This window comes from Anguilla anguilla, chromosome 1 (assembly GCF_013347855.1).
Source record: "Anguilla anguilla isolate fAngAng1 chromosome 1, fAngAng1.pri, whole genome shotgun sequence".
NCBI classification, from domain to species: Eukaryota; Metazoa; Chordata; class Actinopteri; order Anguilliformes; family Anguillidae; genus Anguilla; species Anguilla anguilla.
The window spans coordinates 79,554,400-79,579,497 of record NC_049201.1 but is presented as its reverse complement, the minus strand read 5'-3'; the positions used below and the strand labels follow the sequence as shown (position 1 = coordinate 79,579,497).

General features: G+C 43.7%; 2 protein-coding genes and 1 non-coding gene across 3 annotated transcripts; 1 reads left to right on the top strand and 2 right to left on the bottom strand.

The window, feature by feature from the left end:
• Positions 1-140: 140 nt before the first annotated feature.
• Positions 141-2,792, bottom strand: LOC118233341 (cytosolic 5'-nucleotidase 1A-like). Its single transcript, XM_035428951.1, has 4 exons — positions 2,680-2,792; positions 2,124-2,185; positions 957-1,082; positions 141-550 (listed from the first exon to the last, which is right to left on the bottom strand). Exons 2-4 carry the CDS (start codon positions 2,166-2,168, stop codon positions 203-205), a joined length of 519 nt encoding a protein of 172 aa, XP_035284842.1. The 5' UTR covers positions 2,169-2,185; positions 2,680-2,792; the 3' UTR covers positions 141-202.
• Positions 2,793-8,569: 5,777 nt separating this feature from the next.
• On the bottom strand, positions 8,570-15,026 carry LOC118233332 (cytosolic 5'-nucleotidase 1A-like). Its single transcript, XM_035428925.1, has 6 exons — positions 14,768-15,026; positions 14,479-14,646; positions 13,260-13,389; positions 12,200-12,322; positions 10,703-10,887; positions 8,570-10,396 (listed from the first exon to the last, which is right to left on the bottom strand). Exons 1-6 carry the CDS (start codon positions 14,882-14,884, stop codon positions 10,040-10,042), a joined length of 1,080 nt encoding a protein of 359 aa, XP_035284816.1. The 5' UTR covers positions 14,885-15,026; the 3' UTR covers positions 8,570-10,039.
• A 4,252-nt stretch (positions 15,027-19,278) lies between these two features.
• Positions 19,279-19,361, top strand: trnal-cag. The gene has a single exon. It is a non-coding gene; the product is annotated as a tRNA-Leu (tRNA).
• The last annotated feature ends 5,737 nt before the right edge of the window (positions 19,362-25,098 follow it).

Below are 25,098 nucleotides of genomic sequence, written 5' to 3'. Positions count from 1 at the left end.
AGAGGAAAGACAAAGTAATAGACTTTTCCGTTTTCGGCATAGTTGTCGTGTATCGTCTACGAATGAAACTAAAACAACGCGTTTCTGTTTTTAACTCACACTTTGGTTGCAGTAGCACCGAATGTTTGAGTTTAGCAGCCCAGCTCCAGTTAGTGCTGACTTCGCTGTGCATTTTAACAGCTTTGTTTGTCCCCATGTTTTATTACTTCTTTGCCTTCTTGGCGGCACCCTTGTAGGTTTCGTATCCTATCCCATAAGGCACATGGGCAGAGATGACCCCCCACTCAAGCGCCTTGTCGATGTGCGACTTCTGGTCATCGAAGAAGATGTGCGGGCGGATCGTTGCCAAGAGCGGCCCCTTGGGGCTCTTGGCCATGAAGAAGGCCTGGTTGACCTCCTGGTCCCAACTGGTCAGAGTCTTCAGGGCCCTGGTCCCACAAATGATGGGGTTGCGGGATGTCACCAGGTAGGTCAGCACTTTGAATGGACTCCTGTCACTGAGCATTTTCTGCAGGTAGCAGAGAACCTCCAGAAAGCACTTCAGCGGGCCCTAAGGATGAAGGTCACAAGGTACTGTATGTCAGAGGCTGTGTTAAAATGCACAAGGTACTGTATGTCAGAGGCTATGTACAAATGCACAAGGTACTGTATGTCAGAGGCTATGTACAAATGCACAAGGTACTGTATGTCAGAGGCTATGTACAAATGCACAAGGTACTGTATGTCAGAGGCTATGTACAAATGCACAAGGTACTGTATTTCAGAGGCTGTGTACAAATGCACAAGGTACTGTATGTCAGATGACCAAAACCCACCAAAGTTGTCTGAACCAGTCAAAAACACAGAAACCAAACATACAGTAGAGTGAGGACACTTTTGCTTTTTGCCAACTGTACCATAATTTCAGGACTTTTTAATTGCCTGCTTGACTACAGCCAGCACACAGACAAAAATACCTCTTTGAGAGGGGTGTCCTCTTTATCCTTTTCATTTTTTATGAAGGCTTCCAGCCCTTTCTTCTTGTAAACTTCCTCAGACTCATCAGAGAACAGGACAGCATCTCCATCGAAGGCCACACGAAGCTGAATTTGACCAGTGTTAGTAGAGGAAAGGACAAGATAGACATGTTAAAAAAGCAAAATTGTGTCCATAAGTCTGTCAGAGAATGTCATTCAAGGACACATATTCAAGACTGAACAACTCTAATATAATAATATTTAAAAATGATTATTCATGAAGCACATGGGCACAAAGAAAAAGAATGATCTTGAGAGTTAGCTTAAAAGCTAGCTAGTTAGTCTATTTGTTGGCCATGTACAAAAATGTGAAAGCATGAATGAAGAGTCATTAAATTATACAGTCTGGCTCGGTAACTTCCTAAAGACATGTTAAATGGGGTGACAGTGTAGTATAGTGGCAAAGTTATTGTAGATCTTGACACCTACAGGTTGCAGGTTCGATTCCCAAGTTGGATGCTGTCATTGTACCCTTGAGCAAGGTACTTAACCTGCATTGCTTCAGTATATACCCAGAAGTATAAATGGCTGCCATGTAAATGCTCTGTAAAAAGTGGTGTAAGTTGCTCTGGATAAGAGTGTCTGCTAAATGCCTGTAATGTAATGACACATCATACATATGCCTGAGTAAGCACTATGTAATCTGGTGGCAGTGTCACATAAAATGCTTTTTCTCAAGACTGAATATCACATTTGCTTTTTCATTAGAACAGGGCTACCCTGTTCCTTGGAGATCCTCCATCCTGTAGGTTTTAATTTCTACCTTATTTTATACACCCAGTTCTACTAAACAGTAGCTCAATGAGATCTCCAGCTGTTGAATGAGGTGTGTTTGGTAGGGAATAAAAACCTACAGGACCGTAGATCTCCAGGAACAGAGTTGGTCAGCCCTGAATTAGAATAGTTTCTTGACCGCCTAAGCATTGCTTATTAGCCATTCCGCAAAATACAATTTATTAATTCTCTGAGCATAATAGCTCGCTTACAGTACAGCAAGGTAAAATCCCATTGATTCCCATTAAAATCATAATGATAGTTCCTTTGTATAATTATGTCGTTGCGGTGGACAGAAAGTCCACCAAGCTGGGGCTCTCATGCTCACGGTACCTGTCTTTCATCGCTCCATTGCACTTCCTGGTCATTGGGGAACATAATGGCAGCTGCATGCCCTGTGAGGGTGGAATGAAACATCTTTTTGTTACACCATTTCTCTTTGTTACAGCCGTATAAAATCTTAGCCTCACTAGTAAACCATGAAATGGCTGTGTAAACAATCTGCATGTATGTTTCAGTCTGCTACTTGGAGACCAAACAGCTGTTTCCAAATGGCTAGGATTCAATCAACATTTGTCCTTAACTTTGGCTGACAATTTGTAAGTTGTTTTAAACAGTTCAGTGAGTTAAGCAATCATGAAAATTAACTTCTCAACCTGAATTTGCGAAGAAAAAGTGCATGTATGCTTGTATTTACTTTTAAGTCAAGTTGAGAACAAATGTTGTTTAAATACAGGCCAGTGTATCGTGTAGGAAGTTAGATGCTTGCAACTGCTGTGTTTTGGGAACAATTATACAAGCAGTTTGTGTTTTTAATTTCGGTTTTCATTCGGGAAAAGAAATCCAGAGAAAAATGATTTGATCTGTGATGTTGAGTTTTTAACTCTACCGTTTTTAATGGCCTTCTCTGCTTTTACAGGGTCCTCAGTGAGGTAGAGAATTTTCCCAGTGGGTTCGCTGATGTCCTGACAGATCTCGATATCAGTTAAACCTAATGGGGAAACAAACACAAGTCTTTTTTGTTATTAAATCCGAGTGCTTACATTCAGTTCATTGCTAATCCCTGGACAAAAATTATTCATTTTCAGTGGTTTTATGTTTGAATTAAACTTTGAATGATCATAAAACACCTAACCATCCAATCATAGAATCACATAAATAATTTTAAATAACTAGCTTCTAATTATATAACTAATTTAACAATTATTTTAATTATTTTCATTTTTCCACATGTTTTCAGTTTTGCACTCTGAAGTTGATTGATTATAATAACATAGTTGATATTATTTGTTGCATTAGCTTACATTCAATACTGTGCCAGTGGCCTACACTAAAGAATGTATTGCTAACAGGGTGTACTTACCAAACTCATTGAGGCTGTCTGTGAGGCATTGCTCTTGTGTGTCTGTATTATTCATCAGGAAGATCTTGAATGGCTTTTCACTGCCAGAGTAAAGCTCCTGGAAATAGTAATTTGCTTTCACCAAGGCCTGTTCCAACCAAAAAAAACCTTTAATTGTTAACAATTTAAACACCTGTCATAAAGCTAACAGGTAAACTACACTCACAGGTGAAACCAGTGTTATTATCTTACATGAAATCTGAAATGAAAACTGGTAATGAAAAATTGCAAAAGGTTTGTACTCAGAAAACTTTTTTAATGAGCACTTGTGCATTCAATAATTATGTGCACTGATTTTGAGAAAATATAAAAACACAGAAGAATTGTTAATATGCATCTATCTCAAAATAAGTTTGTTATTAAGACCATATAAACTGTCCAAAATAAATCAGACTCTACATTCTGAAACCAAACAGTATGCAATTTAGAAAGAAAAAAATGACAGACCTTGACAAAAGGAAATGCCACTCCAAGCTTCAAAAATCTTTCTCCAGTGGGTTGACTTGCTTGCTGGTCATTTATGATAAACAGTGTTCTTGCAGACACTGCAATGGTCATTGTTTCCTTAGTTTTGGACAGAAGGAAATGTGAGGTTTTAAAAGAGGAAAACATGATTAAGCAGGCAATACAAGGAAAAAGTTGGCTATTGCTCACGTAATAGGAAAGATGACCAGTTGACAAATATTGTGGTTCATGCATCAAACTCACATAAAAAAACATAGGCAAAAAGAAGTGGACAGCCTTGGTTTTATGGACAACCTGGATGCAAGCTGCATCGGTCTGACAGCCAGCTACTTCCCCTACAGCTGTCGGCATAAGAATTATTAAAGCATCAAATAGAAAACTTGCATTCCAGTGAAAATCGGGATGTCCATTAGAAAGGTGTATCATTTTATTCAAGCAATATAAATACAATAAAAGTCACTGATGAAGGTCATTTCAACAAAATGTTTGCAGCCATTTTTTTTTTGGGGGGCAATTTTGTTTTGCACTGTATGCTACTCAGTGATGTTGAAACGGGAGCTTTCACTTACCCTTCGAAATTCCATATTGAGACTGGGGTGTCGGTCCTTCAGGTGCTTCGCCAAGTTTGATGTGCTACTGTGCTTCGGCGTCACCACTTTGTAGCATTGTTTGCACATAGGCCTATCGATATACTTAGCCTTTCCTTGTTCCTTTGCATCATATGCAAAATACTTCCAAACAGCACTTCTGCGTTTTTACTTTTCAATCAGAAATGGTCGTGGAGGCTCGGCAGCACTTGCCATCTTGATAAGGCCCACACAATCGCACGCTGTTTTGCTGGCGACAACCCAATCGATACTGTTGCAAATGAGTATTGTACCCCTTTCAAATTTTTTATATCGAGTAAGTATCGAAGCATCAACATTATTGACAACCCTAGTATGCTTGCATATAATTGTACAGTTTTCTTTCTGTTCTCAGCATAGTTAAAAAACAGTGAGTATGGATCTTTTCAGAATTCTCTAGATCTGCCCTTTTCACCCCAAAGAACTGAAATAAAACTGAGTGTGACCCATTTCTATTCAGTGTACAGTCTATTTTAACATATTCCTACTGAGTCAAGACACTATTTTTACTCATTCCATGAAATTTTTGTCTTTTTTCTGAGCTATAAAGTGTGGGATAGGGTTTCCTGAAGAAAGAGCAAAGTAGAGTAAAAACTGAAGAACTAAAGTCATTCTAAAACATAAAACTCTTATACTTACTACTATACTATTGCAAACATAACCCAGGAATTATAGATATTTTTATATAGTGATATAGATTAGTGCAAATAAATATTTTGTAGTAATATTAACTTTTTGGAACAGTTTAACAATCTATTCTTCTATATAATGATTTAATGTAAAGGAAAACAAAAACATGACTGAAATTCTAGTTTTTGCATTCAGGTCCTTGAGCGACAATGCATAGTTTACACATAAGAAAACTTGTGTTATCACTGTACATTAAACAAGTGGTCCTCCTGACAAAAAAATACTTTTTTGAAAGTGACTAAAAGAAATACCTGCAGGTTTAAGTACACATTCATGACTTATATTTTTACAGACAGTGTTTAGGACACAAAAATCCACAACCAGATGGATAAAACACTGACATGCATAGAACTATTCCCTGAATAAGCAGGGCGGTCGAGATTCTATAAAATTGGCAGCCAGGGAATTGACATAAATAGCAATGGGCACCAATACAATGAAAAATGGAAATTGTAAAACCACTCAATATAACACATATTATATCCCGGTTTTTTAAATGTAAATAATGTTTTTTTTTCCCTAATATCACATCTCAACAGCTATTTCGTAAACAGTGACCTGAAAATTAATTTTGCTCTTGAACAAAGACATAATTTGTGCTACTTTTCCAGTGATTCAACAGTTCCCATCAAAGGACAATGACAAAATGATTTATATTTACCTAGATTTACCTAGGGACCATGACAAGGAAAGGATAAGTTTTGAATTAATTTGTTTATCTGTTGAACTGCTTGCCCTCCCTCTCTCTAGTTTTGCATTTTAGCAGGTGTAATGCTGTCTGTCTTAATCTGTGCATCTTCTCCTAAAATATACTGTCTTTTCCTCATATGCCTATCCTCCACACAATACACAGTGGAGTGCAACGCTTTGTTTCAGAAAATAGCCACACTCAACGTTTTGAGCTAAGAAGAGGCTGAAAGATTCAAAAGACATTTTTGGTACATCGCCTTCAACAATGAAATAGTGTGATGGCTGTACAGAGTTAGGCGGACAAGACTTCTATCAGCATATTAGTCCATTTCCACGTGAAACCTATGACACATAAAACACTGACATGCATAATATTATTCTTTAAATAAGTAGGGACTTAAAGAAGAACACTCAAGATTCTATAGAAATGGCAGTCAGGGAATTGACATACAGATGGGTGACAAATTACCAACATAAAGTGTCTTAGTAAGGTTTTGGGCCACCATGAGCAGCAGGGAACATCTTCAGTGGGCGTTGGCATAGATTCTAAAAGTCTCTGGAACTCTACTGGAGGGATGGAACACCATTCATCCAAAGATATTTCCTCATTTGATGATGGTGGTGGAGAGCGCTGTCTAACACGTCGGTCCAAAATCTCCCATAGGTGTTCAATTTGAGATCAGGTGACTGTGAAGGCTATAGCATGTCATTCACATCATTTTCATACTCATCAAACCAGTCAGTGACCCCTCATGCCCTGTGGATGGGGGCATTGTGCATTGGAAGAGACAACTCTCATCAGGATAGAAATGTTTCTTCAGGATAAAGGTGATCACTCACAATAACTTTGTATTGATTTGCAGTGACCTTTCCTCTAAGGGGACAAGTGGACCCAAACCATGCCAGGAAAATGCCCTCCACAGCGTAAAATTCTTTTTATTTTTGTTCATGATAATAACCTTGCGAACAGCTCAACTGTATGGATGGATGGATGGATGGAAGGAAGGACTGATGGACTGAATATATCTAGTCATACCACACATGGATGACAGCGTGTGAGCGTCTCTGTGCGACATGCAGATGTACGTTTTGCATTTGTAGCAAGTGCTTATTTTGCAGCCATTTTGAAAGGCCGGCATGGCACCTCCTCCATTTGTTTTTGTTCCTGTGGCCTCAGGATCGTGCTACTGAGCAGGACCACATTCATGATCATGAATGCACAGGGTGGGTGTGGCAGGGCTTGGTCTGAGAGGCGGTATGTGGGTCTAGTTTTATTTTAGTTTGTTATGTTTACCTAAAACCCATGACAGGGAAAGGGTAAGATTTGCATTTATTTGTTTATTTGATGAAGCTGCTCTCCCTCTCTACCAATGAAACACACCAGTGGTCATATGGTCACACCTGGATCATAAGAATTATCAGCAATGTAACCTCACCGGATTACACAGTTCAACCACTTAACTCATCCTATTTATAGTTTAGTATTTCAGCAGGTGCTTTTATTAGGGTTGCATATTATTACAGGGGCCACATAGCTCAGGAGGTAAGAGCGGTTGTCTGGCAGTCGGAGGGTTGCCGGTTCGATCCCCGCCCTGGGCATGTCGAAGTGTCCCTGAGCAAGACAACTAACCCCTAACTGCTCTGGTGAATGAGAGGCATTAATTGTAAAGCGCTTTGGATAAAAGCGCTATATAAATGCAGTCCACCCGTCCACATATTATGAAGCCGTCGTGTGCGTATTTTCAAAAGAATGAGCAACAGCTGTAATGTCGTCTGCTTCAATCTGTGCATCTTCTCATAAAAAATACAGTCTTTTCCACATAGGCCTACCCCCCACACAATACACAATGGAGTGCAATGCTTTCAGACTGACTGAACACGATGGTGCAGTGGGTAGCACAGTTGCCTCACAGCACAGAAGGTGCGGCCTGGGCCTGTCTGTGTGGAGTTTGCATGTTCTCCCCCTGCCATGTGGGTTTCCTCCAGGTGCTCCAGTTCCATATGTATGACTATGCTCCAGCACCCTGCCCAGGAACAAGCAGGGATATTATTATTATTATTATTAATTACATTTATATAGCACTTTTCCAAATGCTCAAAGTGCTTTACAGTGAAGGGGAACTCACCTCACCCACCACCAATGTGTAGCACCCACCTGGGTGATGCACGGCAGCCATTTTGCGCCAGAACGCTCACCACACATTAGCGAAGGTGGAGAGGGAGAGAACATTTATTTAGCCAATTAAATCTGGGGATGATTTTTAGTGGCAAGTTTTTGCGAGAGCCAGATCTGGGATTTGGCCAGGACACCGGGGAACCCCCTACTCTTAGCAATAAGTGTCATGGGATCTTTAATGACCACAGAGAGTCAGGACCTCGGTTTAACGTCTCATCCGAAAGACGGCATCTCCTACAGCACAGTGTCCCCGTCACTGCACTGGGGCATTGGGGTTTATTTGTACCAGAGGGAAGATTGCCCCCTGCTGGCCCACCAACACCACTTCCAGCAGCAACTCAGTATTCCCTGGTGGTCTCCCATCAAAGTACTGACCAAGCCCAGACCTGCTTAGCTTCAGCCATTTGGCAGGAGCAGAGTGCATGAAGGTATGGCTGCTGGCTGGAATAGATGGTATAGGCATTGTGTATGTGTAAGAAATAAAATTTGTTTTGACATTTATTTAATTTTGAAAACCATCTCAAACTAGCCTGAAGCCTCGTATGATTTAATTAAAACAGGACCAAACAACAGGGTTTCCTGAGGCGAAAGCATAGTGGAGAGAATGCATAAAAAGTAAGACATTGTACATTCTGAAGAACAGAAGTTAGGCCAAAACACAACACAGGGAATATAGTTATTTTATATAGTGTTATAAATTAGTACCAATAAATATTTTCCAGCTACATTCTCTGTTTCGAAAACTGTTTAATTGCTCTTGTAAATAATGATCCCATGTACAGGAAAATAAAAACCTGAATAAAATACCATTGAAGTTCTCAAACAACAATGGCTAGTTCACTCAGAATAAAATTAAGTAGTCATTGCACGTACAATAAACCCCTTTTGAAAGCGACTGAAAGAAATACCAACACATTTACTACTTACAGTTGTGCCGATAATGGTTAAGGTACAGTAAATCCACAACATTTACAATATTGATGTTCATAACCGGATAAATAAAATTCTGCCGTGAATAGTAGTATTATCTGAATAAGCAGGGACTTTAAAAGGACACTCAGGATTCCATAGAAATGGCAGCCAGGGAACTGGCATTGATAGGAATGAACAAGACCAGGTTAAAACCTAGTATATGGCTGAACCTAACACACGTGATCCGGCCAATCAATGGTGTGACTTCATAACTCAGCTGACCAATGGTGTAACTTAATCACTCACTCAGTCACTCACTCAGTCAGTCACAAACATTTGCATTTGTAAGGCTGGCCCCGCTGTTGCGGTCCAGCCAAAAAAGGGAAATTGTAACACCACTCAGTATAACACATTTACATCCATGTTTTTTATTTTTTATTTAAAGAATGTTTTTTTTCCCAATACCACATCTCAACAGCTATTTTGTAAACAGTGACCTGAGAATTAATTTTGCTCTTGAACAAGACATAATTTTACGTAGTGCTACTTTTCCAGTGATTCAGAAGTTCCCATAAAAGGACAATGACAGAATTCAATCTTCTAACAGAAGAGACAGCCCTCTCTAAAAGCTACATTTGTCAGCTATGTTTTTATCCTTGAATAAAATACCACCAACCTACTGTACGAGCTAATTTAACTTTTACCTGGAGAGTTTAAATAAGTTAGTTCTGAAAATTAATAACATTTTAGTGCTCCAAGAATACATGAAAAGCACATTAGAGTCATATGTTTTAACCCTTGGAAATCCATAACACAGGGGTAGCTGGAGTCACCATGCCAGTCTTTTTCAACACAGGGATAACCAGCAGGTTTGAATGCTGCCTTAACTCTTTTGAGAGTTTTCACCAAAAAATAAAATAAAATAAATTTCTGTTATAAGCCTGCCCCAGAGCAGGGCTAATGTAACCCAGACTAATGTTTGCACTGTCACGCTTTGAAGGTTGTCTCAAAGAAAAATTAGCCCAAGGCTAAGGCTTTTGCCGAGGACTATGGATGTTCTTAAATGCTCTGAGCTCAAGGTTGCGTTATAGAGTGATATCCATAGAAGGTAATTAAGGTTTTAAAAAATAAAAATAAAAAAGAATACAGTAGATGTCTCAAAGAAGTAGCAAGAGAGACTAGAATTTTTAAAAAATGGATCCCTTCAGAGGGACACCGTTTCACACTGTAAGTTTTAAAACCAATGTGCCTGCCCTCCCCCCTTCCCCCTCCCGGTGTATTACATTCCCTATGGGTTCTGCTGGATGAGTTTACCCTTGTGGTACTTTTGCCCTATCCCATAAGGCACGTGGGCGGCGATGGTCCCCATTTCCTGGGCCCCCGTGATGTGGAACATCTGGTCGTCGAAGAAGATGTGGGGGCGGATCTTCTCCAGGAGCGGGCCCTTGGGGGCCCCGGCCAGGAAGAGGGCCTCGTCCACCTCCAGGCCCCAGCTCCTGAGGGTCTTCAGGACCCGGGCTCCCGAGCTGGCCGCGCTCCGCGCCGTCACCAGGTAGGTCCGCACGGGGCACTTGATGCGCACGTTCTTCGCGTAGAACTTCCGCTGCAGCTTCCCGAGGGCCTCCAGGAAGCACTTCAGGGGGCCCTGAGCGTAAAAGGTCAAAGGGCACGCGTATGAGCTCCATTCACCTGTTTCATCTGTTTCAAATCTCAACCGTCTCCCTGTGCTTTTATGCGGCTGCACGAGAGTACCACGGCTGTGCTCCATCTGGGATTTAAACCTGCAACCTCCGAGTCACCATTATAGTACCCCGTTGCCAATAACATGAGGGCCATTGCGAGGAGAAAGGGACGCGATACAGCATCGTGCAGTGCTGTCGTTACGCACCTACAGTAATGTGCTGGTCAGCTCTTTAACGGCTCCAGCCACATAATCAGACGTATGAATCACCTGTGCCAGGGGGGTGTTTTCAAGCTGTTTCTCGTGCTCGAAGAAGGTGTCCAGCCCGTCCCTCTTCACGATGATCTCGGACTCGTCGGAGAAGAGGACGGCGTCTCCGTCGAAGGCCACGCGCAGCTGCGTGTCGCTCAGTGGGTTCTCCTTGTTAGCGGTGAACATGGTGGCGGCTGCAATCCCTGTGGCGGCATGGCGGGAATTAGACAACTGTACGTTTAGGACTACAAAAACGTTTAGGACTACAAAAATGTGTTATCAGCCTCACTGCAGTCTCACAAAAGGCCAATTAAAAATTTTGTTCTCTTATTTCCATTTGATATGTTTTTGTTTTGTGTCAAAAAAATGTTTGACCCTTATTTGTATTGAAAAGTATTAGCTTAGAAGTTGCAATTCCAACTGCTTTCAACGTTCCTTGGTAAGGCTAGCTGTGGGCCTATTTAACCCTTTAAGGTGTGAGATCACAAATATGTGATTAGAATGTTCTTAACTAACATTCTGATGCTGATGTAACAATCAATCCTGGTAATCGAAAACAATGGTGTTCTAGGACACTGACTGAGAATTTTCAACAAACAAAAACAATCCAAAAAAGCCTCAAAGGGTTAAGATCAGGGGTGCTGACTAGTGGCTTCATTATTCCAGTATCTCAAAAACAGCTGCCCTCCTGAGATTTTCATGCACTGTAGTTTTTTTTTTTTAATAGCCTTTTTTCATAGTCTCTGGAGATTTCAGAGAAAGGCGCAGTAAACAGGACACCTTGTTAATGAGAGAGGTCAGAGAAGAAAAGGGTGGACTCGGTCAAGCTAACAGATAGGTCACGAATGCCCAAATAAAATCCCGTTTACGTGTGGGAAAGGGCATCTCTGAATGTAGACCCTGAAGCGGATGGGCGACAGCAGCAGAGGACCGCACTGAGTTCCTGTCAGCTAACAACAGGAAAATGAGGCTGCAGTGGGCACGTGATCACCAAAACCGATCAAAGATTGGAAGAACATCGCAGTCTTGTCTGACTAATCTTGATCTCTGCTGCAATATCCAGGTGGTAGGGTCATAATTCGGAATAAAAAGCATGAATCCATCCTGCCTTGTGTCAATGGTGCCGGCTGCGGGTGGTGGTGTACTGGTGTGAGGGACGTTTGCTTGGCATACACTAGGCCCCTCAATACCAACTGATTATCATTTTAATGCCACAGCATGCCATTGTTTCTGACCATGTGCATCCCTTTATAGCCACAGTCTACCCTTTTTTAAAATGGATGCCATGTCACAAAGCACGCGTCATCTCAAGCATGACAGTGACTTCAGTTTACACCACTGACCAGCACAGTCCCCTGATCTCTTCATCCAATAAAAAAACCTTTGGGATGAGGTGGAATGGGAGGTTTGGCCGATAAATTTGAACTTTGCCGATTTTATTTTGAAGTTTGTTGTAGAAATTTTTTTTTTTTTTTGTATTATTGCCTGCCTTTGTGAAAGGAACAAAATGGCTACCTTCTTCAATGGCCTCCTTCACTTTTCCAGAGCTCCTGGAGAGGTAGAGGTTGGTCATGTAGGCTTTCAGGTAACCAATTGGACTTTCTCCACCAGTCATGCAGAATCTCTCAATTGTTAAATCTAACAGGGAAGAAAGAAACACACATTTCTATATATTAAATCATATTCGCAAAGCAATTACTTACATTAGTCAATTATATTATTTGTTTATTCTTACATGGATTGCTATTGATTGATGAATCTTGAAACTACTGACTGAAGGTGTTACCTTTGTCTTACCTTTAACTGCATTGTGACGGTTTGAAACAGGTGGTAACCAACCTTGTTCCTGAAGATCTACCATCCTGTAGGTTTTCATTTCAACCCTAATTTGGCACACCTGACTTTACTAATTAGCAGCTCAACAAGATCTCTAGCTGTCAAATGAGGTGTGCTTTGTTAGGTTTGGAGTGAAAATCTACAGGATGGTAGATCTCCAGGAACAGGTTCTATACAGTGTCCACTATGTGTGCTATAGGCTTACTGTGTATGCGACACTGTTTTCATAATGACAGATACATAGCTCAAATAGTTGTTCTGTAAGTCATACTTCACTTACTGTAATTTACTGGCATTTAGCCATGAGTGCTATTATCTCTAATCCGGAGTGAATCACAATGCAGACAGAGAACTGCAAAGATTGTAGCCCCTGGAGAGACAGCAAATGCAAGAACTGCAGACTTGACTGACAAATGATCAACTACCTAATTGAACTAACTTCATATAAACAAGAGTAAATCTCTCTCTATATTTTTTTATTTTAAGGTGCTTCATTGGCATGACATACACAGTGTTGCTAAAGCACGAGTTACAAAGAACAGTAATAACAAAAATAGATTTTAAAGAACGATAGTGTCTCTCTCTCCCTCCCTCTCTTTCTCTCCCTCCTTCGCCCAATCCCTTTCCCTCTCTCTCTCTCTCCAACCCTCTCTCTCTCTCTCTCTCTCTCCCTCCCTCCCTCCCTCTCTCTCTCTTGCAGAGGCACACATAGCCTGCATATACACCACGCCGCACCTACCGTAGTGGTTTATGCTGTTAATGAGCCGTACCCCAACCTGGGCGTGGTTATTGGTCATCAGGACAATGTCGAATAGCTCCTGGCCGTCTGGGTAAAGCTCCCGCAGACGGGCGTTCACCGTCATCAAGGCCTGTTCCAAGCAAACACCGCCGTCATCCGTGCGCCAACTTCCACAGCCAACCTAAAACCCCTGGGCAGCAGTACTGCACCGCCATTTCGCAGACACTTTCATGAGCGACTTACGCAAGTTCAAAGTCCGAGAATCAAGGAGGAGTATTTCCTGAGAAGGGGGAAGTCTAGAATACTGGACAGAAAACACTTGCAGGAAGTGCAGACTTTTTTTTTTTTTTTTTTGACTCGTAAACTAACCCTCCTGAATATTATCCTAAAACCATACAAAAACAAAACTACCTCAACGAGCACGACACAGACAACACTACACAGACTCTGAAAACAACAGCAGGTGTTTACAGTTACGCTCAATCAGATGTCAGAGCTAGGCAAGAGGTGTTAGAGAGCCTAGGGGCAGTCGGAGGAGTTGGACAACATTTCTGCTCTTCTATCAACGCGTTGGGAAGCTCATTCCACCACCAAGGTGCAGAGAAGGTGCCAGACCTCCCAAGGTTGTGGAATGGAAGGGTCTGGCCAGCTGGGATTATTACATCGCCCCTGGGAAAACGGAATCATTTTAGGCGAATAAGTAAAAAAATAAAAGCACAGAATTATGCTCCGCAATTTGCCAATGCTGGTATAGCATTATTAAGAATTAGTGTGTGCGTGTGCATGTGTGTGTGAGCATGCATGTATGCGTGAGTGTCTGTGACATGGTTTCATAGCAATAGACAAGCCGTTAATGGAAACTGCAGCCAGGGCTGCAAACCATGCAGGTGTGCTGACCTTTGATTCGTTCCTATGACCCAACAACCGCACTGTCTCAAGCATCTCTCAGAAGTTTTACGTGTCCACAACACTTAAGTGTACACCTTACACACAAGCCCCATTTTAGTGAAAGGTTAGCGCACACAGTAAACTATTTGTGTTTTGTGCGCGCACGCGTGTTTAGAGTATAAAAACCACTGCCTGGAGCAGTAAGCGTTTTAATGATGACTGACATGGGAAGTTAGTGGAATACAGTATCAAGCGTCAGTATGTTATGCAACTACACGCGCACCGAAGAAAAAAAAATCGCTGCACATCTCTTGCACACACGGTTAAATACCTTTACGAACGGAAACGCCACACCAGGCATCATTGGCTCGTTCTCGTGCTGCTGTTGGTAGGCAACGTAGCTCTCCAGCCCCTCCTCTTCGAATATTTTCCTTTCTTTCGCCATATCAAACAGAGTACGCGAGGACACTGCGATGGTCACTGCATGCTCAGGTTTCGGCTGCAAGCGATGCAAGCATACGTTTAGTCGCAGCCAACATGATTGTACACATACAATCAGCGATGAGCAATATCGCGATTCGTACGTCACACTGGCTTCAAAACATGACTATGGCACTCACTGGTCGGGGTTTCTTAGATTTCAAGTTGTCGAAAGCAGCCTTTGCCGCTGCCCAGTCTGCATCATCTCCTTTGGTATCATTTGCATTAGGCACATCCTTGAATTCAGCGGCGCTCATAGTCTCGACTGTTACAGATATATTATTACACGAAGATGCAAGCTGCCTGTCTTGCCAACGGACGCTTCAGTACGGACAGTGCGGAAACGGGGACACATAGGAAGCCGAGATGGGCGTCCCTTTCCCATGATGCTCGGCCGAGTGAACAACAATAAGGAACTGGCATAGCGAAGGCGTGTCGGTACTTGAACCGAGATAGGTCAGAGCAAGTATTACATGCCCCCGCCAAGTTACGCCTTACAATGGATACCTGCCATCCCAATTCCGCAATTTAATATTTTCGTAAAACAGCGACATGCAATATATCGGTAGGGTAAATTGGAAATTACGGTATGCTGTAAATCTAATTGAGTGTCCATTACAATTGTTGTTGCAGTGGCATGCAAAAAATATGTGTTTTTTTGAATATCATTTTGCATGTATGAAAGACATAGAAAGGAGACGTGGGAAGTTTTGAAATAACAAAATTGCCTAAGTAAGTCTCTAAAACATTGCATTTGCAGAGGTGGGCAATAGGTGTATTTCATTGTTTGTGCAATAGTTTGAGCGCTTAATAAGATAAAAATGTACGCCTCTCTAGTCTCTAACAGATTCGCTGGCATGGTTCAGTTACTGCTGGAAGGCGAATCTGCGGTTGGAGCCATGCATGTTTTTAGGTTTCGGTAGATTCATAATTTAGATGCAGTAGAAAACAGAACCCTTGGCTGTAGCAGGGGTTGCTTGGGAACGGTTTCAGAGGAAAGACCACCTAGCGGCCTGAATTGTAATCCCGGTCACGCCAAGGCCGTCGCTCCGCTGGACAGTTGATAGGCTCGGCATTGGAGATGTTTGGCCAATGTCAGCACGGGTTTTCGGTTACTTCACGTTATGTAAACAGCCCGAGGCGGATCCTCACAGAAGGAGAATGCTGCGAAGCACTTGCAGAACTCGTGCCAAAGCAGTGGTTTCAATATTTAAGCAACATAGCTTTATTTGATGTATATTAAGATCACTATATAGGGCTGTGAGCCCTGACTGATTTGCCTCAATAGAGTGTTACAGTTCGTAGTCATAAAACCCGGAAGTAAGTTCGCATTTTTTTTTTGCCTTGGGTTCCCTCGTCAGATTCCCAATGCTTTTTCCCATAGGGATTTCGTTTTGTGCCGAAAATAGATCTGTGGTTAACGTAAGGGTAAAAGCGTTTCACGTTTTGTTCTACAAGATAAATTACACCCATTGATATCTCAAACGTAAATTCCGAAGCTGTTCTGTGCTTCAAAATAAGTAAGTTGCTAAATTGGTATATTGAATGGTAAATGGACTGCATTTATATAGCGCTTTACAATTGATGCCTCTCATTCGCCAGAGCAGTTAGGGATTAGGTGTCTTGCTCAAGGACCCTCCGACTGCCAGACAATCGGTCTTACCTCCTGAGCTATGTCGCCCCATATTGAAACTACAACAGTCGCATTCTGGCAACCGCCACTGTCGTTTTCATTATAGCTCACGCGACAACCGATGTGGTTTCAATATGACAACTTGTTAGAAACTTACTTTTTAAAAGCACATGGACTAACGGCTTCAAAATTCAGTGACTGGCTGTGCGATAAGAAGCAGCAGCTAATCATCACAAGCACGTGCTTGTCTGAGTTCTCGTGTGATGAATGGAGTTTACCTGCCACGCCCACATAGTTTACCTGCCATGCCCACATAGCTTAATTTAGCGCACCTGGATGGACGCCTAACTGAGTGCACCTGACTGGACTAATTGCCCTGCAAGACAACAGGACTGAATTAATAAAAGAGGGACTCTTTTGTGAGGTGAGGGGTGCGCTAAAACTGAAGAAAGCTAGGGGCTCTGCCGTTTGTGTAAAGGGGTTGCAAAGATCGTAGACTTGCACGGAGACCGAATTCCTCGGAATGCACAGATAAGTGTTCTGCGTTACCTGCCTTGAGTCGCTCAGGTTGCTCTCTTCTGTTTTAATCTAGTATTATGATGTTTTAGCTTAAGAAACTATTAGCAATATCCTTATTTTAACATTTTATTGGTCAGGGTACAGCTTAGCCCTTTGGCCAGGGTTAACGTCCAGTCAGTCCCCGCCCCTAGCTGCTGAACGAGTACATCCATCCATCGTGTTCATGGTGACAGGCTAGAAACTCACTGAATGCTTCATGGCAGAAAAAAAAAGAAATAAGCAAAAATAAAATCCTTTGCCATTTAATTTCTGTCGCCAAGTGAATGTGGCGCAGCTTATGAGTAAAATGGAGGTCTGTTTAATGGAGTGGTAGCTAAATCATGCCAGTTAAGAATGTTTAATAGTGTTTATTTGCCTTGCTCATATGGTGGCAGTTCGTGGTAACCTTAGCTGTTAAGCCCTCCGTTCCCTTTTCTCCAAACAGCTGTGCCCCAGCTCCCCTTTCATTAAACTTTTCCCCCTTTTTCCCCCTCCTTTTTTAGTCTTTGTTTCCAAGTTCTTACAAAAATAAACTTACTACTTAAAGAACTGTGGTGGCCAGCTACAATACAATTCCCCTGGCCTCCAGCATACTGTCATTTCCACGGTTGGTACTCCAGGTAGCTATTTCTGACACGTTGTTTTCCATAAGAATGCATTCTTGCGATATGACACAGTTTAAAATCCGCCCAGCCGTATTATGCGATACCCACTTGTATTTGTACTTTACAGTGTTACACCTTTGGTCGTCTAATTGTGACTAAAAGCTCACACGTCTGGCTAATCTCATTTTTAAGTAAGAGAACAAGGAGTTTCTCAACTAACACGCACATGCGTGCGCACACACACACACACACACACACACACACACGCTCTCACTCCTCCTGGGCCTAAATGCTTCTGTCTCCCCGAGCAGTTCATGATGATGATGTAATGACTCTAATCACCTGGGGATCGCTTACATGAAAATGGAGGCAGAGATTTTCTTTCAGCACGTTCTGATTTGCTTTCCTAGTATAACACCATTTATATGCGCGTAAGTAGGCACAGAGAGTTTATTTTACTTGCGACTGAGCCCGCAAATGAAAAATCAGCTGCGCTATTGGACCCAACCGGCAAGACCGTTTTTAGCAGCGACCTTTTGCGGTGGAGGCCGTGCTATTTGCTTTCTCACACTGAAACGGTAAGTATTCGAGAACATGGAAGGTGGGTTCCTAGATTTCGGAATTAGCCCCACACCCCACACCCCCCGACAGGAGACACAATGCGAGTTTCAATTTCCGCAAACTGAGAGCCCTCAGCACGCATTTGCAAATGCTTTCTGGAAACGAGATCGAGTGAGGGAAAAAAAGAAATTAAAGAAAAAGCATGAAACGCAATGTTGGTGACGTAAATATTTTGTCAATCCCCTGTCCCTCACGCAGTATGACCCATTTAGGAGAATGTGCCTAAAACTAGCTACAACCTGAGCTAGTGTGAGCACACAACGCAGTGCAAGAGGAGGTGGGGAAACAGGATATCCCAGGCGCAAATACTTACAGTAATGTCAGTTATTTTCAAGATTATTTCACCATGAGCACCACACAAGCAGCTATTGACGTGTATGTAGAAAGCATTTATTTGTTTATTATAACCTTTATTTAACCAGGTGAGTCACTTAAGAACAAATGACGGCCTGGCAAGAGAGCAGAACATAAGGGAAAAGCTTTTAAAGATTTGATGGTGGTACTATGGCAGTTAATCACAAACTACTAAATTTGGCCACCTCTGAATAAAGAAATCTTTAGAATATTACATTTTTCTAGAATTTAACAGCAATTCCGTGAATAAAATAGACTCTAGTCGAATAGAGACAACATGTGTACTCTATTAGTGAAAGTGCAGAGTACAAGAATTTACATTATACATTTTGCTGTATACCAGCTCTTTTGGAAAGAATACAATGAACATAGTTTAAAAAAAAAAAAAAAAAAAAAAAAAACAATTAAATTGTTGTGTGATGCAGTATTCACTGAGCTGGCAAATACGGTCTTCTGAGAGGCAAAAAGCATTGTAGTGCCGTGGTGACACTTTCAGCAGCCCTGCCCTGAATGAAAGTAATCTTCAGCGTGCTCTGTTTCTGACTAAATGCTGGGAAAATGAGCAGTATTCGAGCGGGCAAATAATTAGCCCTCTTCTCAGTTCAAATCCCGCGAACAGTGTTTAGTTACAGTGATTCCTCCTGCGATTCCTTCAGTCTCTTTCCCACATAGAAAACAAAACAAGAGCAAAAAAAAAAAAAAAAACAATTAAAAAGCCATCTGTCATCTTCCTAATAAAAAGCAGATTTTTTTGTTGGGGGTGGTAATGTATGGCGTGGATGAGAGCCCCAGCACCAGTCTGTCAACGGCGCTTGGCGAAGGCGGGCTTTTGATTAATGGCTGGCTCTCTGTGATGCATTTTGATGTGATGATCTTATATGTCAGGATGGCCGAGCGGTCTAAGGCGCTGCGTTCAGGTCGCAGTCTCCTCTGGAGGCGTGGGTTCGAATCCCACTTCTGACAAAGTAATCTTTGTGGCGGAGTGTGGCACAGTGGGTAAGGAACTGCGCTTGTAACCGAAAGGTCGGAGGTTCGAATCCCGGGTAAGGACACTGCCGTTGTACCCTTGAGCAAGGTACTTAACCTGCATTGCTTCAGTATATATCCAGCTGTATAAATGGATACAATGTAAAGTGCTAAGTAAAAGTTGTGTAAGTCGCTCTGGATAAGAGCGTCTGCTAAATGCCTGTAATGTAATGTAATGTAATGTGATGAGGAGGTTTGGGAATGTGGAGTAGAACCCTCCCCACCCCCCCACCCCCCCACCCCCAGGGTTCTGTCCATCCACGCATCGCTGTCTCACCTCAACAGGAGCGTCACGCTGGACCGGCTCACGTCCCCCCCCCCACCCTTGAACCCCAAGTACAGGCACACCGGGGACCCTAACAGAGCACAACCACCCCGCCCCCCACACCCACCCCCTAAAATCGACCGCCGCCGCACCCGCTCCGTCACTCCGACAAACAACCGGCTCACGCACCGCATCAAGGAGAGGGGTCGTGACCCCACCCTCGGGGCTGAAAGACGGGAACGGGCTGCGACCAGCGACTCAGTGTGACTCGTCCGCGTGCGTCACAGGAGAGAGAGGGAAACAGGCCTACAGAGCGCGGTTTACCTCATGGCTCTACTCCGCTCCACTCTGTTTGCAGTGAATGTGAATCGCCCCTAGCAACCGTAGGACGTACAGCGGGCCTGTCCAAAACTGAGAGGGTAGCCCTGAGGGGTGGGGGGGTGCGGTGGGGTCAGCCATTGACCAAGGGTTGTGATTGCTGTCTGGAGACAGGCGAAGGGGGATAAAGTTCTTATAACATTTTTTATTAATTTGTAAAATGTAATTATTTTATTAATTACATTTTATTAAATCATTTAATTAATGGAGCCTTTAAAATTAATTCCCCTCCTTGAGGAAACATTGGCTTTGTCCCTGAAGGGATTCAAACCCTCAGCACCCACTGTTCTTCTGCACTACCTTTACATATACATCTGTTTATTTCTCACAGCTCATATTCAGAACGATTTATAATGAATTCCATTTCAGTTCAATTTATTCAAGAAAAAAAAAAATTGTTATTCAATTCATTAACTGAAAAATCCTCACAGCACATAAGAGCATGTTTCAGTTCATGAATTGAATTTATATTGTTTTCCTGAAACGGCTGGACTGAAATGGAATTGACCTCAATCATGATGCATAAAATAGCATTGGACGCACACCTCTATAAATTGATATGCTGCAATTTTCTACAGCGCAACAGAATCTCAGCAATATTTTTTGATTAAAAGAAGTCAAGACTGGAACCGAATTGTCAGCGATAAGTGCTGTTCCAGCGCTGACCATGGCCAGCAGCCGCAGTGGGATACACATTAGGCTGTAGCCTCGCCCAAAGGTGGGATGTATTAGTCTAGTGCCCCCTGCAGGTCAGTCATGGGGGGGGGGGGGGGGGTTTGGGGGGTAGAGCTCTCGGAGAGGGGGATTATGGGCTCTTCTCCTCATGCTTACAGCTGACACGCTGTGGATCCGCCAGAGCCGTGGTAAGAAAAATGCTACGATCAAAACAAACCGGTTTTTCCTGGATATATATCTCCTGTCGTGTAAAACTGAAAAAAAAACTGACACGCTTCCCGTAAGTGAGCCAGCCACACCCACTCTTAGTGTAATGGTAGCGCATTCCTGAGTGAAAAGTTGTGCTTTGAACCTGACAATTAAGATACCTGGGCAGCCGCATCTTGAATTTATTTTCCCCAACCACGCAGGGCACAATAAAACACAATTTAGAACATATTTACAAAACCTGAACACAAAAGTAGGGTGAATTTCCTCTTGAAATGGCACGTTGCCTCTATGAAAGAACACCAAACTGTTAAATACATTAATGTTTTAAAACACCCACGTACATGACTCCACCCAACTGCCAACATTCCAGTTCCACGGACACGCCCACAAAAAAAAGGCATCAGCCTGTGGACGGAACGTTTGAGAGAACGCTCAAGAACGTTCCACCCACCGAACAAGCCCCAGGTCTCGCGCGAAGCTTAGTTCAAATTACATTCATTTGGCAGACGCTTTTATCCAAAGCGACGTACAAAAAGTGCATTTTCATGATCGTAGACAACTGCTGAACACGGGTTCAGTAAGGTACAATTACTTATTTTGAACAGCTATTTCTAGCCGAGAACAATGAACACTATCCTGGTCTAACATCTGCAAAGCCAAACTAGGCAGAAGAATAAGCTACAGTATTAGGACGAATACAATTTACCAAGAAGTGCAGGGATGGGGCAACATGTAACAAGTGATAGGAAAAATAGGTTGATAGTGATAGATAGGTTTTTTATTTTTTTTTATTTTATTTTTTAATATATACAGCGTGGTAGTGGTTATTCTAGGTATAGTCTGAAGAGATGAGTCTTCAGGCCACGGCGGAAGATGGATAGTGAGGGGGAGGTTCGGAGAGGGACGGGGAGTTCGTTCCACCACTGGGGAGCTAGGGTGGAGAAGCTCTGTGATCCCTTTGGGCGGGTGGGAGGGGTTGCAAGACGCCCTGTTGCCGCAGAACGGAGTGGTCGAGCAGGCACATAGAATTGCTCAGCTCAGCTCAGCTCAGCTCAGCGTCTGAGACGTTTCCCGGGGGCAGCGTCGTTGAAGGCCCCCGGGGGAGTTCAGTGACAGAAGACACAAGCCGCTCCCCGCCAGGGTGGGGTGGGGCAGGGGGGGTGGGGTGAAGGGGCTGTTCGCGGCGGCCTTGCCAGAGCGGCGACCCCGCTCTCGGCTCGGCACGGGAAGGTTGCGCTCGGTGAGCTCCAAGCTCAGGGCACAGCTGAGCGCTACCGCAGGCCCTAATTGTCAGACCCGGCTAATCAATCACAGCCTAGCGCCGCCGCCGCCTGCGATACATCAGGAGCCCAGCAGGCAGAGTGCACCTCTAACCTCCCCACCCCCCCCCCCCGCCACCCATCCCCCCCCGCCCGTCCATTAGACGTCATTACCCACTTTGCTCTCATTTTCGGGGCCGTGTAGCAGCCTGGCGAAGGGGCCGTTCCCAGCGCTGACTGATTTGTTTTCTCAGCGGTTCTCATGCCTCAGTTTTCTGCGAAATTTGGATAACGGGGCAAGGTGCATCCCCCGAGCGAGTAGGGAGGTCCCCGGCCTCCACCCCCTGAACCTTCCCAAAATCTCAACAAATTAGCTTTGGGAAGTGGGTCCAAAACAAAGTGTGGTAGCCATTTCACAGCCGTTTAACAGCACTCTGACCTTTGCGTTTGCTTTTTTGTACATTTTTGGTGATTCTGGCCTGGTGTGTGGATCATGTAGACAGATAGACAGATGGGAAAGGGAGTGAGAGGGGAGGAGAAAGGGGGAGAGAGAGAGAGAGAGAGAGACTGAGGCACAGTGGACCGTGAAGCTCCGCCGACCTGCAATTTTAAGCTGTAATTTGTGGAACGTTAAAACAAACAAAAAATAAGACTCAAAAATTGCGTAAATATAAGTCATATCCCCAATGGGGACCTGATTTCATGAACATTAAGCGCCGCCCCTCCCCCGTTCCACCTTTTTAAAAATGTGTTTAAAGTGCACGTCAGGTGTTTACACATCTTGCCCCTTGTCTGCTTTGGCACCGTGAGTACTGGAAACGCTGTGATTTACACTTGCCACTCGTTTTTTTTCTTTCTTTCTTTCTTTCTTTCTTTCTTTTTTGCCGATCCCCGTACACCGAAGAGCTCGTTTTGAAAAAGCGTCATAATCACTCTCGCTGTAGCGAGGGCGGTCTGCCACTTCCTCCATCTGCAACAGCTAAACCGCTAAAACCACTTTGAACTTTTCTTTCTTTCTTTCTTTCTTTTTTAGCTCCTTTTTTCCTGAAATAACTTCTGCCGGAGGGGAAATGAGCGCTCGTCATTATCAGCGAACGAGCGAGCGAGCGAGGGAGCAGGCCGAAGAAGGGAAAGAGCGAGGGAGTGTTTGACAATGAGAGTGAGAGAGAGAGAGAGAGAGAGAGAGAGAGAGAGAGAGCATTCGGGGGTGCAAGTGAGCGGTTTGGGCCGGGTGTCGCAGTTCTCTTCCCCACACGGCTGTCAATCAGAACACCAGAATTTCCCTTTTTGACTGACAGGGCCAGTGGGTTACCTGGCTCTCGGGTGGGCTGGGGCACGCTGACCACCAGGAGGCACTGCAGCACGGTGTAGGGCACACAACGCTGGACTTCTGGCCAGAAGGGTTGCGGTTTTAAACTGTTGGTGTGACGTTGCTCCTGTTCCCTACGGTAGCAGTGTTTGAACCTCCCTTGCACTGCTACAGCGACACTGCAGCAGTATTGTACAAACGCGAAGAACTTCAACCCTGTGAAGTGTAGGGTTTTTTTTGGAATATTAGTGTTCTAGAACTCCACTACTTTCAGTCACCGGTAGCGATTGTTACATCAGCATTAGAATGTTCAGCTAAGAACATTAGCCTGTTTGTGTCTGTGTGTGCAGGTGTGTGTGTGTGAGTGTGTGTGTGTGTGTGTGTGTGTGTGCGCATGCCTGTGTGTGTGTGTGCAGGTGTGTGTGTGTGAGTGCACTCATGCCTGTGTGTATGCGCTTGCCTTTGTGTGTGTGCGTGTGTGTGCGTGCGCATGCCTGTGTGTGTGCGTGCAGGTGTGTGTCTATGTGTGTGTGCGCATACCTGTGTGTGCATGCAGGTGTGTGTATGTGTCTATGTGTGTGTATGCGCATGCCTGTATGTGTGTATGTGTCTATGTGTGTGTATGCGCATGCCTGTATGTGTGTGTGTGTCTGTGTGTGTATGTGCATGCCTGTGTGTGTGTATGTGTGTGTGTGTGCGCATGCCTGTGTGTGTGTGTGCAGGTGTGTGTCTGTGTGTGTGTGTGCATGTGTGTGTGTGTGTGTGTGTGTGTGTGAGACTCCCACACACAGACCAGTGCAGCACTGTAGCTCCAGGTGGGTCGACTTGACGTTACATTACACCTGCAGTTTCACTGTTGCTCTGCTTCTCCAAGGTCAACATCCCCCTGTTTTCTCAGCTTTGGTAAAGTTGATAGATGACCTACCATGAACAGGAACAGGTTCACTTTACATAGGGAGAAGAGAACCCAGTCAAAAATAAGGTAAAAATGTACATTTATTTACTTGTACTTTTTCCAGGGCCCATATTTTACTTGCCGTCGTAATGACCGAGCAGTATTACTTAATTGTTTACACGTTAATGAATGATGGAGCGAGGATTGAATTCGAGAAGCACGTTCAACCCCGATTAAGGTTTCCCAGGGTGCTGTACAACCAGGAGTGGCAGCCAAAACAGTGACCTAACCTCCACATGTCGGCACTCGAGCGTGGGGAAGTTTGCACCACCCACCCACCCACCCTCTGCAAAGGTAAAGACCCTATGTGTTGCCATGACCAGGATGTAGAGGAAGGAGCTGAGAGCCAATAGTAACGCTCAGAAGGTGGAAGGTGGAGAAGGTGTGTGCCATATGCACGAGCTATTTGCGTGTAATGTTTGGCCAGTCTGTCAGGGCCTGTACTGCTTGTGGAGATCTGGGTATTTCATGTCTTGAAATACCCAGAGATGAAAAGGCTTCTGGTTCATTGAGACAGGTCTCATTGAGGGTGTGTGTGTGTGTGAGTGCATGGGTGTGTGTGTGTGTGTGTGAGTGCGAGTGTGTGTGTGAGTGTGAACAATTACGAAAAAAAGATTTTTTTC